This window comes from Schistocerca americana, chromosome 4 (genome assembly GCF_021461395.2).
Source record: "Schistocerca americana isolate TAMUIC-IGC-003095 chromosome 4, iqSchAmer2.1, whole genome shotgun sequence".
Classification (NCBI taxonomy): Eukaryota; Metazoa; Arthropoda; class Insecta; order Orthoptera; family Acrididae; genus Schistocerca; species Schistocerca americana.
In genome coordinates this window covers 486,674,057-486,690,372 of record NC_060122.1, presented here as the reverse complement: position 1 = coordinate 486,690,372, position 16,316 = coordinate 486,674,057, and the positions used below count along the sequence as shown (strand labels likewise).

Below are 16,316 nucleotides of genomic sequence, written 5' to 3'. Positions count from 1 at the left end.
AATTAATGTTGTTTTAGCATATAGATAAGAAAGAATTTATTAGTTTTAAGCTTGCTTCTTCTTCCCATGAACCATGAATCTTTCATAGATGGATGGCTTGTGTCTCACTGTTGCAGGTAACTGTATTATAGGTGCAGCCACATTGGCGGAGTATCAGTGGAGATGCCAGACATGATCATTAGATGCACCACTTATTGAATATGTACTGGTTTATGTTATGTACACCAAATTCCAGTTAGTAATAGGATGTTAAATGTTAGCCTTCCTACCTTCCTTTGAGCTAATGTAAAAAAAAATCAAATCCATTTTCTTTGAAACTGTATGCTTCTGCTTTTTCAGCTGTATTTGCTGTCAGCTGCTCCGCATCTTCTTGATGACCGGATAAGCAAAAGTTCTAATATTCCACTCATCATAAAAATGACTGAATTATGGAAGTGTACAACATCGTTAGATGATGATGATAAAATGAATAATACTAAATCATTCTCAGTAATGAAACTGCTTAAAGCTTTGGTCATTGCAACAAGTAAATTAATAGTTAATGCGAACAATGCACACGTCTTACTGGTATGTTATTTCCTCCTTGTGTATATGTAGCAGAGAAGTAGCCTTAGCAAAATGATAATGGACATAAATGAGCAACATGTCTTGCATACATAAAAAAATATTTTCATGTAATTAATGACAGCAAAGGTCTGTCGCTATAAGTGCTATTATCCAGGTGTACAGTTTTTTTGTTTCCTCTTCTTTGGTTGTAATTACAAATAATTTAATACAGTAGAAGTAATAGTATTTCAGAGTCAACAGGTTCACTATTATTTTTAGTTATTTGTCTGTTGATGGCCAAAAGAAGTACCTGCTTGACACGATATTCTGAATCCATTTAAAAATATTTCATTTTGTTTTTAGTTTGTAGATAAAAGATTTCATTTGAGGGTAAAAGCAAAAAGTTTTGAGTACTATCCAAGCATATAACAAAGTATATTAAAATTGTTTATTTAAAAAAAGGAATGCAAGATTTATTGTCAGTTTGCACTTAAGAAACCAGACTGATAGTATTATATAAATAATGAGTTCCTGTACGATTGCTGCTCTTCTGAAGTGTAGTAAAATAAATAACTGTGCTGCAGAATGCCTAAAATTTGTTATTAAATTGTGATGTGTGTTGTGTTATATTCAGTAAACTATAAAATTAATAATGAAACAAGTTAAATATTTATAAATCTTCATGTTGTTCAATTCACTATTATTACCTTAAAAGAATGCTGCTATGTTTTATAAGCTTTGCTCTTTCACACTTAATAGTGTCAGGGTATTTAAATGATTTTCCCTTAGTTAGAATGTTTTGCCTCAAATATATTCAAACCGCTTGCCGGAAATGTGATTTGACTGCAAGGAAATAGAACATCGTAATCATTTCTGTGAGGCTGCTACTGTCACTGATCTAGATTAGAAAACATTAATTCTTTACAAGAGAGGAAGGCTTTAGAGTTAAATGTCATGAAGTTCAGGCTAGCAGCAAATGTATAAAAGTCTTCAAAGACATACGACCTCCAACTTTGACAGCAGTATATGACCCCTGAAGCGAGTTCCCCTTCATGAGAAAGATAAAAACATAAAATGAGTACCAAACTGGCTCCTGATGACAATTTCAACTAACACTGAGGAAATGTCTTTAGTTGAGGAAGTTTTACTACATTAGATGTCCAAAGAACACAAATATGGCCTCTTTCTTGTACAAGAGTTACACAAGGGCCACAACTTGGCAGGACTTACTATACATGCCATGAAACTGATCATGGAGGAGCCACATGGCTGATACAACAGTGTTGCAGATGTAGAAATATTTGCTTTGGGTACTTCCCTTGAAATATTCTTGTTTTTCTGTTTGAATGCAAAGGTTAATAGGACATGATATTTGTTGGCAGGAAGTGTTGTTCAAGTAGATATTTGAAATTGGATGAATGACTAGTGAGTGGAAATATCTATTGAACAAGAAATTCAAAAAATGTGATTAGATGTTGCAAGTGTTCTTCTGAACTAGATACCATCAAAATGTCATGTATGTAAATGAAAAAAATGGAAATGCCGTGTGGCTAGGGCCTCCTGTCGGGTAGACCGCTCGCCTGGTGCAAGTCTTTCGAGTTGACGCCACTTCGGCGACTTGCGTGTCGATGGGGATGAAATGATGATGAGAGACACACAACACCCAGTCATCACGAGGCAGAGAAAATCCCTGGCCCCTCCGGGAATTGAACCCGGGACCCCGTGCGCGGGAAGCGAGAACGCTACCGCAAGACCACGAGCTGCGGACTATGTAAATGAAACAGGTAGCCTTGCAGCACTTCGATAATAAATCCTTAAAAAAGTAATAAGTACATTCCTGAATCCAAGTGGTATGAAATTCTTAGGGGCCAATGTAGTCAGTATTGCCATTTTATGCTTATCTTCTTCCACAAGCAGGATTTTATAGTATGCTTTTAACAGACATATTCTCAAAAATATAGAAAGTATAGAAAAATAAAATAATTTAAAAAAGAGCAGGTACAATATATTAAATGGAGTACAAAACCCATAGCTTCCATACTTACACTATAGCAATGCAAAATATCCTTTAACATGTGAGGCATAGATTTTAAATTCCCATGTTAACATTATCACGGAACTGGTTAGCAGTCTTAGAGGGTGCAGCATGTAGAAGGCAGTAATTTGTTCAGACACAATTGACATCTCGTTTTATAATCATAAGTTGAGGATTAGCCCATTGCTATTTAGATGGCTGAATAATGTTGTGGTTTAACGTGCACTGGAATTCTTGCTACGCAATTTGCAGTTTGTGTAGGTCTAGTCTATGAGGCACACAGTAGACTGGAGAGACGTTAGATGCTTTCCTTCTTTTAACATTTTATTGGAGTTTTATTAACTACGGAAATTTCAGAAAATTTGCGGTAGGTGCGATAGAAATTAACTGTTTCAGTTGCATCAGTACATGCTAAGTCCCCTTTAAATTTCAACCAAGAGTTGTTATAAATTGGTCTTTTGTTCTTGAGGTCAAACAGAAGTCAAGGATGACAAAGAAATTTGGCACCTAATGTGCCTTTTGTAATATATGTGGCATTTTAATCCTTCTTCAACATTCTATAAGAATGTTGTCATATTCCCGTTTTCTCTGAGCTGGCTTTCTAGTTTGTCAGTTTGTGCACATAATTTATGTGACCAGAATGTACGATTTACATACAGTGTCAATTTCTGTGTTGGAGCTGACTAAAATTCATTATGTGGACATTTCCATCGTTTCATCTGTCATGAGACTTACTTCAGAAATAGTCAAACTATTTGCAGTCTGGCGAGGAAGTTTATCTAACGTGACATTGAGAAATAGTCAAACTTTTTAGAGTGAGGCCAGGGAGTTTATCTAACATGAAGTTTGAAGGAACACTTTACTCGTGGTTTTTCCCTGCATAACCTTTCATTTTGAACAAATGACTGTTTTAGATCAACTGACTCCTGCTCATGAACTAATCTTTTTATTTGATGCTCTTAACTCTCTTTGAACAATGTTAACAGTCTTACTTTAGCTAATGAATATTTATTATTCTTCAAACTGACAAACAAATCTGAGCTGTTTTTGACAAATAATGTCTCCAGTTGCATTAATAAATGGTTAAATTTTGTTGTTTCAAGTGCTGTGCCAGGGCTATGAAATTATTTCATTTTTATGCCCAAAATCACAATAATTTAACATTTCTGTGTCTACTTCAGCTTTACGTGAATTGAAAGCTTTTTTGTTGACAGCATTTGTTGTCTTTCATTTTTCTGTTTCCCTTCATTACCACATCATCAGTCTCTCCATGGGGGGATTTTATTGTTCACCTTTCACTAGCTATGAGTTTAATAAATGAAACACAGTTTTCTTTGAAGCACTTTTTTATTTCTCACTAACATGATTTCTGTGAAAACAAAACATAGTTTACATGACATGCATTTTGCAAAGATATTTATGAAAACAGAAACACATTCTGTTGTGAGTTGCTTGAAAGAAATAATTTATCTTTTAGGCGCTGTTTTCAGTTTTGTATCCTGACACTTCAACATCACATCAATTCACTAACCACTATATGCTGATTTCATTTTCTTAGTACCTTCAAATTTTAAATACTAATTACTAGAATATTAAAAAATACAATAATACACATTTGTACTTCGGTTTATTGAATCATTTCAATACAGATGAAGCCAACTTACAAGCATACTTCCATCGCTGCAAAGATCTCTGTCAGGGCATTCAAACCTTCAGTGTCAACTAGACATTATCTGTTTCAAATTTAAGAAAAAAAGTGAGGATTCTATTTCTCTGTTTCATCCAAATGTAAAACATGGATGTTAAGTCAGGGGAATATGAAAAAAAATGAATTACTTCTTTTCGTGGGCCTTTGTCCTGCATCTGCACAGGGTTAGCAAGGATATTAATGCATTTCGTATGTTTAACTTAAGGGGTGGCTGGATGCCCTTCCTGTCGCTACTCCGATACCTCCTGGGACAGACTGTGTGTATCCCAACTTGTCTGCTTATTGGGTCACTCATGTGGAAGTGAGCAAAAGTTTTCTAAGCGCTTGTGAATTGTGTAATTGAGGGGGAACATTGGTACCAACCCATTATTCACCAAGTGCCAATGTGTGCAAGTTGGGGGCCACATGGTTTTTATACAACACTCCAAGACAGTCATAATTTTTATGTAAAAATTTATACCTTTTCTGAATTCCAAAGTTAACTAACGCATGCAATCGTTTTAAAAGATGTGGTTCTCCGCTAACTTCTGCTTTCATAAAGTGGCCCTCGAGCCAAAACAATTGCCCATGCCTGGCCTAGTGGAATGTGGGAAACCACCTAAAAACCACAACCAGGCTCTCCAGCTTACCAACCTCAGACATTAAACCAGCGAGCAGATTTGACCCAGGTGGTACAGTAGTTAGCGCACTGGACTCACATTCAGGAGGATGTTTGTTCTAATCCACCTCTGGCCTTCTAGATTTAGGTTTTCCACGATTTCTCTAAATCGCTGCAGGCAAATGCCAGGATGGTTCCTTTGAAAGGGCCTGGCCAATTTCCTTTTTGATCGTTAACAAAACAATCTGAGCTTGTGCACCATCTCTAATGACCTCATTGTTGATGGGACGTTAAATCCTAATCTTCCTTCCCTTCATACAAGGTCAGCACTCCTCCCCATCCTGGAAGCAGCACTTTACTGCGCACAGCTGTCTGGGCAGGTAATATGGAAAAATGAACATTCTCTGGAAATCTGTGCTGCATATGGCAATAGTGACTTCAGGAACTTGATGCGTGGTCATGACATCAGTATGCTGGAGGATAAATCGATATGTATGGAATACAGTACTGTGGAAATCCACTTTGTTGGTGGAATCATTTCAACAACAAAAATCACTAGTTTCTCAGGCTGGCATAGAAATGGAATATGGTGAAAACAGAATTGAGAAAGAGGTTTATGGTAAAAGAAGTATGAACAATGCAAGTTATGAGGGTGGTAAAGAACACTTTGATCAGTAATTTGAGTGTTCAAGTTGACTTTGCAAAGTTTGTGTTTCTCGTATCAGAGTATCTTTCCCAAATCTGTTTTGATCACAAGAAATCACTAAGTACAACCACGTGCAGTGGAGGCAAAAGTAAACTTGTATTGTCAGGGTAGTTTAGTAGCATGCACTTTTTTCTAGTTGTGAACAGTACAGTGCAGCTTGTATACACCTTTCAGTCAGTCCAGATGCTTCAAATGATCATTTCAAGCTAATATCGTGCATGTTTTGTCACTTTCTGCTGAGAATGATTGTTGAAATGGGAAGTTGTCTGCCGAATTGGTGTACGCCATATCTGTGTCACTGGGACATATATTTATTATCATAAGATACAAAACATTGAAGATCTGTTTCTCAGTGCTCACCCATGGTCGACAATCCCGGCAGATGAGTGCTACTTCAAATTACAGGTCAGACATACACTAAGGAGAATGCAACAGAATTGCATGCTGCCTTTGTGGAGGAAATGTGAGGGCAGGGTCAATCCAGGTAGCATGCAACTATGTTTTCATGATTAATTTTGCCTCTAGCTGATCGTTATGACCAGCGGCTACCCCCACCCCCCAGCAATGTGGCATACTAAAAGATGGGCAGGGCAACTACTGGCATGGAACCTGCATCACTGGCATTAGGTTCTCTTCACTGGTGAGTCAAGGATTTGTCTGATGACATGACGGATGACTGTCAGAACAGTGTGGCGGTGACAAGACACATCTCAGGAGCTGTGTAGTGAGATGTTGCACACCTCTACATCACTATCAATGACTGGATTGTTAACCTATTATCCTGCCCTACTGTCAACATTTCAGCAACAGGTTAGTGTCTCAAGATGACAGTACAAAACTACAGCAGACCCATCTTGTAAACACCATCTTCCACAAATCAACAGAACAGAATAGCCTGCAGTATCTGCTGACATGAGCCCAACTGAGCATGCTTGAGACCATTTGAAACTTTCAGTGTATCATCATAGGAACACTTCTTACACACTGGATAAAGCCAGGAGGATTACTGTTTAAGCATGTGACAGACAACCCTGAGCAGGGACATCTCTACTGCCTTGTATACAGCATGCCAAGGAGTATCTAGTCAAACTGATTGGCTTTACTGATCTGGTGTTGTGGATGAGCCTAGAATTCATTATTTTATGCCAGAAAAGAATCAGGAGTCAGTGCAATTTGTTGAGGCCAGTGTTCCTGTATCAAAGATATATTAAACTTGATTTCCTCTGCCAAAAGGGACACAAAAGGTCAATGCAATAATTGCTGAATGTTTTGTCAGTTGTAAGATTACTGACCTGTTTTTACAGCACTCAGCTGCTGCTCTTGTTGCTTTCATTCTTCCTGTAATTATTTGGTTTAGTAATCTGATAGTTAAATATTGAACATAATACTGTAGAGGTTAACTTTAAATCTTTTCACATTTATTGATACCCAAAACAAGATAATGCTGATCAACTTTATGTGTGGATGTAAATGAGGTCTATTCAAAAAATTCTGAAACATTCGAAGTGCACACGACTGTGTTTAATGTGTAACTGTCAGAAGTTTCATTGTTGTGTGTCTGTTAGTTATTGTTCAGTGCTGTTTTGAGTTGAACATTGTTTTGCACAGTTTGTGAATTTTGAGATGGCAGAGTTAGAGGAATAACACTTCTGCATTAAATTTTGCTTGAAACTCAAGAAAACCTTTACAGAGACACACCAAATTATGCAGGAAGCCTACAGTCGTGAGTGCTTAAGCTGCACTCGGTCTTACAAATGGTTCACACTGTTTAAAAATGGCTGGACAGAAGTCACAGACGACACTCGTTCAGGACACCCTTTCTACTGACGATGCTCATGTCGGGAATGTCAATGAAACTGTGTGTGCCAATCAAAGAATGACTGCCCAGAGGTTGCAGAAGAATGTAAGATTTCAATTAGGTCATGTCATGAAATCCTGATACAGCATCTTGGAATCTATCTTGTTGCTGCCAAGTTAGTCCTGCGGTTCATGAGTAGAGACCAGAATCTGTGTAGAGCTTCTGGATCTCACAAATGAGAACAAGATGTTTCTTAAGAGAATCACAGCTGGTGATGAGATATGGGTCTATGTTTATGATGTTGGTCACAAAGTTCAGTGGGTCGGGAAAAGTTCTACAAAACCAAAAAAAGCTCACCACATCAGGTCAAATGTCAAAGCCATGCTGATACTTTTCTTTGACTTTGGAGGATTAGTTTATCATGAATTTGTGCCACAGGGACAAACTGTTAATCGATGTTACAATTAGGATTTATTGCAACGCTTGAGAGAAAATGTGGGAAGGAAACGGCCTGAAGTGTGGCGATACAATTCATGGCTCCTGCATCACAATAACACACCCACACATTCATCCCTGTTGGAGCGTGACTGTTGCACAAACACCTCATCATCCATACTCTCCAGACCTGGCCCTTTTGGACTTTACTTTATTTCCAAAATGAAAAACCCTGTTGAAAGGACGAAGATTTGCAACAATAGATGAGATAAAAGTAAATTTTCAGATGGTGCTTTGCACAATGCAGCAAGAGGTGTATCAAGACTGCTTCTGGAAGTGGAAATGCTCTTGGGAGCAGTGTATCAGTTGTGGGGGAGATTATTTGGAAGGATACCATGCACAATAAGTAAAAGGTAACCACAGAAACATTTTATGGAGAAAGTTCCAGAATTTTTTGAACAGTTCCCTTATAATTCTCGTATCATAGGCCAGTATGATATGTGGAAGATCAGTTTGGATTCCTTAGAAATGTTGGAACATGTGAGGCAATACTGACCCTACAACTTATCTTAGAAGGTAGATTAAGGAAAGACTTAGAGAAAGCTTTTGACAATGTTGAGTGGAATACTCTTTCAAATTCTAAAGATGGCAGGGATCAAATACAGGGAGCGAAAGACTATTTACAATTTGTACAGAAACCAGATGGCAGTTACTAGGCGAGGGACACAAAAGGGAAACTTTGGTTGAGAAGGGAGTGAGACAACGTTGTAGCCTTTCTCTGATGTTATTCAATCTGTATATTGAGCAAGTAGTACAGTAAACAAAAGAGACATTTGTAGTAGGAAATAAAATCCATGGAGAAGAAATAAAATCTTTGATGTTTGCTGATGACATCGTAATTCTGTCAGAGACTGCAAAGGACCTGGAAGAGCAGTTGAATGGAATGGACAGTGTCTTGAAAGGAGGATATAAGATGAACATCAACAAAAGCAAAACGAAGATAATGGAATGTAGTCGAATTAAATCAGGTGATGCTGAGTGAATTAGTAGTAGATGGGGAGCAAAATAACTGATGATGGTCAAAGTGGAGAGGATATAAAATGTAATGGCAATGGCAAGGAAAGTGTTTCTGAAGAAGAGACGTTTTTTAACATCGAGTATACATTTAAGTGTCAGGAAGTCTTTCTGAAAGTATTTGTATGGGGTGTGGCCATGTATGGAAGTGAAGCACATACGATAAATAGTTTAGACAAGAAGCAAACAAATGCTTTCAAAAAGTGGTGCTACAGAAGAATGCTGAAGATTAGAATGGTAGATCATGCAACTAATGACTAAGTACTGAAAGGAATTGGGGAGAAGAGGAATTTGTGGCACAACTAGCAAGAAGAAGGGATCAGTTGATAGGACACTATCTGAGGCATCAAAGGATCATCAGTTTAGTATTGGGGGGAAGTGTGGAGCGTAAAACTTGTAGAGGAGACCAAGGCATGAATGCACTAAACAGATTCAGAAGGATGTAGGTTGCAATAGTTACTCAGAGATGAAGCAGCTTGCACAGCATAGAGTAACATGGAGAGTTGCATCAAACCAGTCTCTGGACTGAAGACAACAACAACAACAACAACTACTACTACTGCCAGTATCTACACTTTATGCCTTAACAATGGCAATGTTTGCTGAACAATTTTGTCTTTAAATCTGATAACATAGCCGCTCAATATAATGCACATTCACACAAATAATTTATATGATGATTGCTAATTTATAATTAACCACAGAGTGAATTGCAGCATAATTGCGCACTTTGGCTGTAATCGTATGACTGGCTGTAATAACATCACAGAGATGTTAGTGAAATGAATGACAAACCATGGACTGATTGACATAGTGGCTACATGCTGTTATCCTTGTGAAGATGAACTAAGGACTGAGTGCCACCAGCTAGCAACTGCTAGGTGCTCATAATTGAGCTATTAGGCACCGACTGACTGAGATACTGTGCTCCATGTGTGTGCAGGAACAAGAATTTAAATTTGTTATTACATTTTGATTTATAGTAGAAAAGTAAGCAAAATTAGTGGGCATGAAATTATTATGAGTAAAGGGGTAAACCTTTTTATGTGTTGGTTGGATAGTTGGGAAATTGACAGTATTTTACAGACTATAAGATGCTATGGACTATAAGATGAACCTTAAATTTTAAGGAATTTTTTTTTTAAATATCATTTTTATTATTAGATTTCAAGGCCAGACAAAAAAAATTGTTAGTTTATAAAATTGTACTGACCTTTAAAATCCCTAAAATTCGTCTTATGGACTTCCTTCTCCTTCTTCCTCTTCATAATCATTGTTGTATTCTTCATATATAAGATGGTCTTCAGTGCATGAGAGCATTGCTTAGGTCACACTTCTTAAAAGATTTAACAATTATGTCTTCTCTCGCTCTAGACCATGACTGTTTTATCCACTGACACATTTGTTTGACTGTAGGTCATTTTGAATTGCACTTCAGCATGAATTCATGTTAGGTTTCATCTATCCATTTGTTCCATTCCTCTCTTATATGCACTTTAAATGGTTTATTTATCGAGACTTCGAGAGGCTGCAATTGTGAAGTAAGTCCTCCAATAACAGCAAGCTCTGTATTTCCCTGTCTCAATTTCACTTTCACAAAATTGTTCAAATGACTGCTAAACTGATCTAGCACAAGAACTCAACTCTTCTTCACTAAAGTACCTTTCCTTTTCCCCAACACTCTGTTAATCCGTAATTTCATACCAATCTCATCCATCCACACCTGGTCACGTATGTGAACAGCACCACCTGGCAGTATTTCAGAAGATTTAGCCATTGTTTTGTGCTTGAAAGTGATCATTGGGTTAAATTTAGTATCGTCAGATAAACATGAAAAGATAACAGTGTAGTGCATTTTTTTCACGTCCCCTTTTTTACAGTGACAGTTTTTTTTAGCACCTTCATGGCAACAGTTCTGTTACTCTGCACATAAAATGTTAGAGGAGTTTTGTCCATATTCACTTTTTGGCTTAGTTTCATACTAGTTTTCTTTCTATGTTGAATAATAAAACGATGAAAAGATAATATTTTCTGAAATATTTTGGTTTTAGTTCTCATGCTAAGTCCATGATGCTCCATAAACCTATAGCATCAATCAAATCCACCCTTAAAGTCTGTTACGTTCCACTGTAGCGCTAGCTTACAAGCGTATAATGGAATCATTTTTGTATTAATTCTAATACCATTTTGACTGTGTCCTTGAATCCATTTCATTATGCCATCTTCTAGTTTTGGCCATTTTGCATTCAGTTCTCTATTTGCCCATTTACTTTTCCATATTTTTTTCAGTTTTTTTTTACCATCCCACGAATTGTGAATGTTTTTTTCTGTTGTTGGAGGGCCAAAATGCCATTCATCTGCTCTTGTTTCCATGTTCTTCTGCATGTACTACTACTTTCAGTTTATAGCCCACATCTTATAAATACCTTTTATTTTTTTCCATTACAAAACTATCTACTAACAAAAATATTGTTCTGTTACTGCTAACACAAATCACTTTCATTTCCAGTTCACTGACACTGTAGATGCATGATGCATGAGTCGCATCAAATGCTTGTCGAGGCATATGGTGGTCATGCTCTATCAGAAGCAACATGCAACAGATGGTTTCAACGGTTCAGAAATAATGATTTTGATGTAAGAAATGAAGAACGTGCAAGACCACCAAAAAAGTTCGAAGACGCCGAATTGCAAGCAATATTGGATGTAGATGATACTTTGAGTCAGAAGCAAATGGCAGCAATGCTAAATGTTGCACAACAAACAATTTCTGGCCATTTGAAAGCTATGGGAAAGATCCAAAAGTGTGGAAAATGGGTGCCACATGAATTGAATGAAAGACAGATGGAAAACCGAAAAACCATTTCTCAAATTTTGCTTCAAAGACATGAAAGAAAATCAATTTTGCATCGAATTGTTTCTGGCAATGAAAAATGGATTTATTTTAAGAATCCTAAACGGGAAAAATCATGGGTTAATCTAGGACAACCATCAACATTGACTGCAAAACCAGATCGATTCAGCAAGAAGAATTTGAACTATGAATTGATAAAAAGAGACCCGAATGGACCAGAAGACATGGCAAAGTAATTTTTTTACACAACAATGCACCTGCACACAAAGCAAAACTGATTCAGGATACAATCAAAACACTTGGCTGGGAGCTGCTACCCCACCCACCGTATTCACCAGACTTGTCCCCTTCCGACTACCATTTGTTTTCATCAATGGGACACGCATTGGCTGAGGAACACTTCGATTCCTACGAAGAAGTCAAAAATTGGGTGTCTGATTGGTTTGCTTCAAAAGATGAACATTTCTATTGGTGTGATGTCCACAAATTGCCAGATAGGTGGTCAAAATGTATAGAAAGCAATGGTCAGTACTTTGAATAAAATGTTTTTACTTTTTAATTCAAAATTAGTGTTTCATCTTCACAAAAAAGGGAAAAAAAAAAAAAAAAAAAAAAAAAGAAACGCTCATTTCATACTGGTACACCTGGTAGTTGTTATCACAGCCCTATGATCACAGACACCTTACTCTATGTTAACTGATTCGATAAGTTCATGTCTGTTTGTTAGTAGGAGATCCAAGATATTACTTTCTAATTATTCGAATTAATTTTCAGACAAGACATTCAGAATAATGTCACAGGAATCCCCGTCTCTGATACCACTTTCGAAAGAGTAACTCTCCCAATCTATACTTGGCAAGTTGAAGTAGCCCCTTATTACAGTGGAACAATCAGTAAAATTACTAAGAATATAATGCAAGTTCTCTCTGAAGCTCTCTACCACTACAGCTCCTGACTCAGACGGTCTATAAAAGCATTGTATTACCATTTTTGACAGACCTTTGATGCTCGACTTCACCCAGATTAATTCACATTTGGAATGTGTGATAATCTCACTAGATATTATTGATATCTTTACTAAAATAAATACATGGGCACTACTGGCAATTATGATAAATATTTCAATATTAATTTAGAATTTGGTTGCTATCCACCTGCTCGCAGACCTAAAATTTTTGAAGATTGTTTTCCTCAGTATAGAGGTTCTGTCAGCTGCTGGTGGTTGTTTTGAATAATTTGTAGAACCACTTTGCAGGACTGAATCTACTCACTGGAGAAACATCAGAGACTTGCAGTTTTCCACGAAAATTCATTCTTCCTTCATATGTTTTGTTATTGAAAATGTCCCTAGTAAAGTTATTGTTGGATCCTAATACATATCTTTCGAATGTACTGAATTTACACACTTTTAATGCTGTGCCTTGACTACCAGAAAATTTAATGAGGTAGGCAAGTGACAACAATATGCTGAATGTATGGCTCTTTCAGTCAGATTGCTTTTATTTACCAAATAAGTATAAGCAATACAGACATAAACTGACTATTGGTATGCTAATTATTATTGTTATTATTTTGGTGTGGTTCACACACTGGTGCAGTCTTTCAAGTTAACCGTGGTGGCTTGCATAATTGGTGATGGCTTATGATGGAAAAGGGTAAGGGTGAAAAATAATGACTGTATGTCGGTTGCCCTCACCCCCCCCCCCCCCCCCCCCTCTCTCTCTCTCTCTGTCTCTCTCTCTCTCTCTCTCTCTCTCTCTCTCTCTCTCTCTCTCTCTCTCTCTCTCTCTAGCACTGAGAGTGGAGCAGTGTACAGCTCCCCAACTGACAGGTCACAGGTCACAATTTACAGTGTCACATGTCGTAGAATGAAACACTTGAAGGGTTTCCAATTTATCTTCAAAAATTAGTATATACCCAGGTGATGACGAATTGTACACCACTGTCTTCCCTCTTGACATCGAAAGACTGGAGACATAAATTTTGGATTCAAGGGTAACTGTAAAAACATGTAGGTGACTTCAGCAGAAGAACTGTTTGAAGGTTTATGTAGACATTACTGACCCTTAGTAGTTGTTCCCCCTTTGTGTGTGTTCTTTCCTTCCTACAGATTGAAAGCCAGTTCATCCACGCAGTTAAAAGTGGGATGCACAGTTTAACATATAGTCTCAATCATAAAGTACTTTTCATATTTCACATAAACAACTGATTTTTGGAGATTAAACCTTTGGATGTATATTGTGGGATCTTTAGAGGCAAGAGGCATGGTTTGCAAACTGCCAAACGCAGATTAATCTCTCTATGGCAACAAGTTATTTTTGATAAATTATTTCTTGCTGCAGCTGCTGTTGTGTTTAGTCTTTCCATGCGGTCTAACCTGTGGAAGTCTGTTTATCTCTGTATAACTGCTGCAACCTACATGCATTTGAACATGCATACTGTATTCGATTACTCCTCTCCCACTACATCTTGTACCTCTCACGCTTGCCTCTATTATGGTTGTGATGGTCTAACGGGTAGAGCAGACTGCAGCCCTGGAGATTCTAGGTAAAAATAAAGATTTGTCCTTGTTCCAGTCCGTCCAGGGCAGCCCCAGATCCACTCAGCCTTCTATAAAATTGAATACTGGGGATCTTTCCTGGTGTAAAAGTTGGCAAGGCAGTGAACTAGCACCCTCCTCCTCCTCCTCCTAGTGCCACAGTAAGTGAAGGGCTGCACTATCTGCGGTCAGGCAAGAAGGCTATTCACATGTTTGGTGCCACAGACTTGACTTGTTCACACTTACCTCTATTACTAAATTGAAAATTCTCTGGTGCTTCAAGAAGTGTCCAAACAATTGATTCTTTCTTTTAATCAAGTTGTGCCACAAATTTCTTTTTTCCCGATTTCAGTTCAGTATCTCTCCATTAGATATACAATCTACCCATCAAAATTTCAACATTCTTCTGTAGCACATTTCAAAAACTTCTATTCCCTTCTTGTCTGAACTGCCATTCACATTTCACTCCTTACAAGGCTACGCTCACAACAAATACCTTAAAAAGGACTTCCCAACACAAATTTATATTAACAGTTTTAGGAATGAAGGAGACCACCACCAAATAACAAAAGGATCGAGTCCTCGTCAGGAACAGCAAAAGAGGGAGGAAACTTGCTAGCTTTCTGAATCAGTCCATCCCGGAATTAGAGGATGACACACACTATTAAATTTCTTTAATATTTTTGTTATTCAATTAATATCTATTTGCTTTGTAAATAAATGGAATTTTCTTAAGACACTTTGGTTCCATTAGCAAGACAGTTAGTTTTTATTTTGTAGCATAACCCAGTTGAAGTACCACTGTTTTCATGTGGTTCCATCTGAGATTCTTGATCTTCATATGTTCTCCTTTTTTATGATGAATGATAAACCAAAAACTTTTTGTAAAAAAATATATCCTGTACTTTGTAAAATGAGACATTTTGTAAATAATGCCATGTAAAAACTTCAGCAGCACTAATTGTATTCATGATCTTCAATTATTTTTTTACAGATTCTCAATGGTTTGAAGGAAGTAGCTGAGAAAGGTTCATCAGCTATGAAATTGCAAATATTACCTGTACTCCGAGCATTGGCATCAAAAACTCTTGACTGTGATGTTAATCAACCGAAGGTCTGCTTCGATATTGGAGTTTTATTTGGCACTTTGATGCAAGATGAAAGCTCAATAGTTCGTCAGGCATCACTAGATGTTTTTGCTTACTTTGCATATGTTACAAAGCATGAACAAATAGTGATAAATTCTGTAAGCCGAAGTAATGTACTACAGAGTCATGTAGCAATGTTCCTTAAAAAACAATTTGCGAAATTCAATAAATTAAATGCAAAAGATATAAATGAGTATCTAAATAGCCAGAAAAATGTGCAATTCTGCCACAAGTGCAAAAAAACTGAACTTTTTGAGGATGTAGCAGAGGAAAAAACTGAGCAAAAAGCCAAGAAACAAAAAATTGATCAGTGTTCCCAGAATGTCTCTGAAGTTCTTGACAGGATTGAGGCAGATACAGCTTTAATAGTTAATATGCTTGATGAAGATAGCTTGCCAGAAATTGCCAGGACAAAGGTAGTATCCATTATGGCACAATTGGAGGGACTCCTGTGACGCATTACATTATGAAAATTTTATTAGTAAAATAAGCCCATGTGTTATAAATTTTCCCAAACCAGTTCACATAAGTCTCATTTATACTTTCTTACACCCACCTATAAGCCCAAGCCCAAACTCCGCCCTACCCACTCTCTCTCTCTCTCTCTCTCTCTCTCTCTCTCACACACACACACACACACATCACTGCTGCAAAGTCTCAACCTATTTCATATTTAATTAAATCTCTATTATTATTATTACTACTACTACTACTACTACTACTACTACTAGTATAACAACGTTTCAATATACTGGATTATCATTGTACTTCAGTTACTGTAAAATCAGTAAATGGAAATAAGACTGATGTAGACTAGTGTTGTAGGAATTCATTATGTTTCAAAATGTAAGTAATTCATTACATTTGTGAGTAAT

General features: G+C 37.1%; 1 protein-coding gene across 1 annotated transcript in view; it reads left to right on the top strand.

Annotated features, from left to right (window-relative positions):
- Positions 1-16,105, top strand: part of LOC124613900 (uncharacterized protein C1orf112-like) — a 131,482-nt gene extending 115,377 nt beyond the window's left edge. The window contains exons 12-13 of the mRNA XM_047142648.1: positions 340-567; positions 15,288-16,105. Coding sequence (XP_046998604.1) covers positions 340-567; positions 15,288-15,896 — 837 coding nt within the window. The 3' untranslated portion in view covers positions 15,897-16,105. The remainder of the gene's footprint in view (positions 1-339; positions 568-15,287) is intronic.
- The last annotated feature ends 211 nt before the right edge of the window (positions 16,106-16,316 follow it).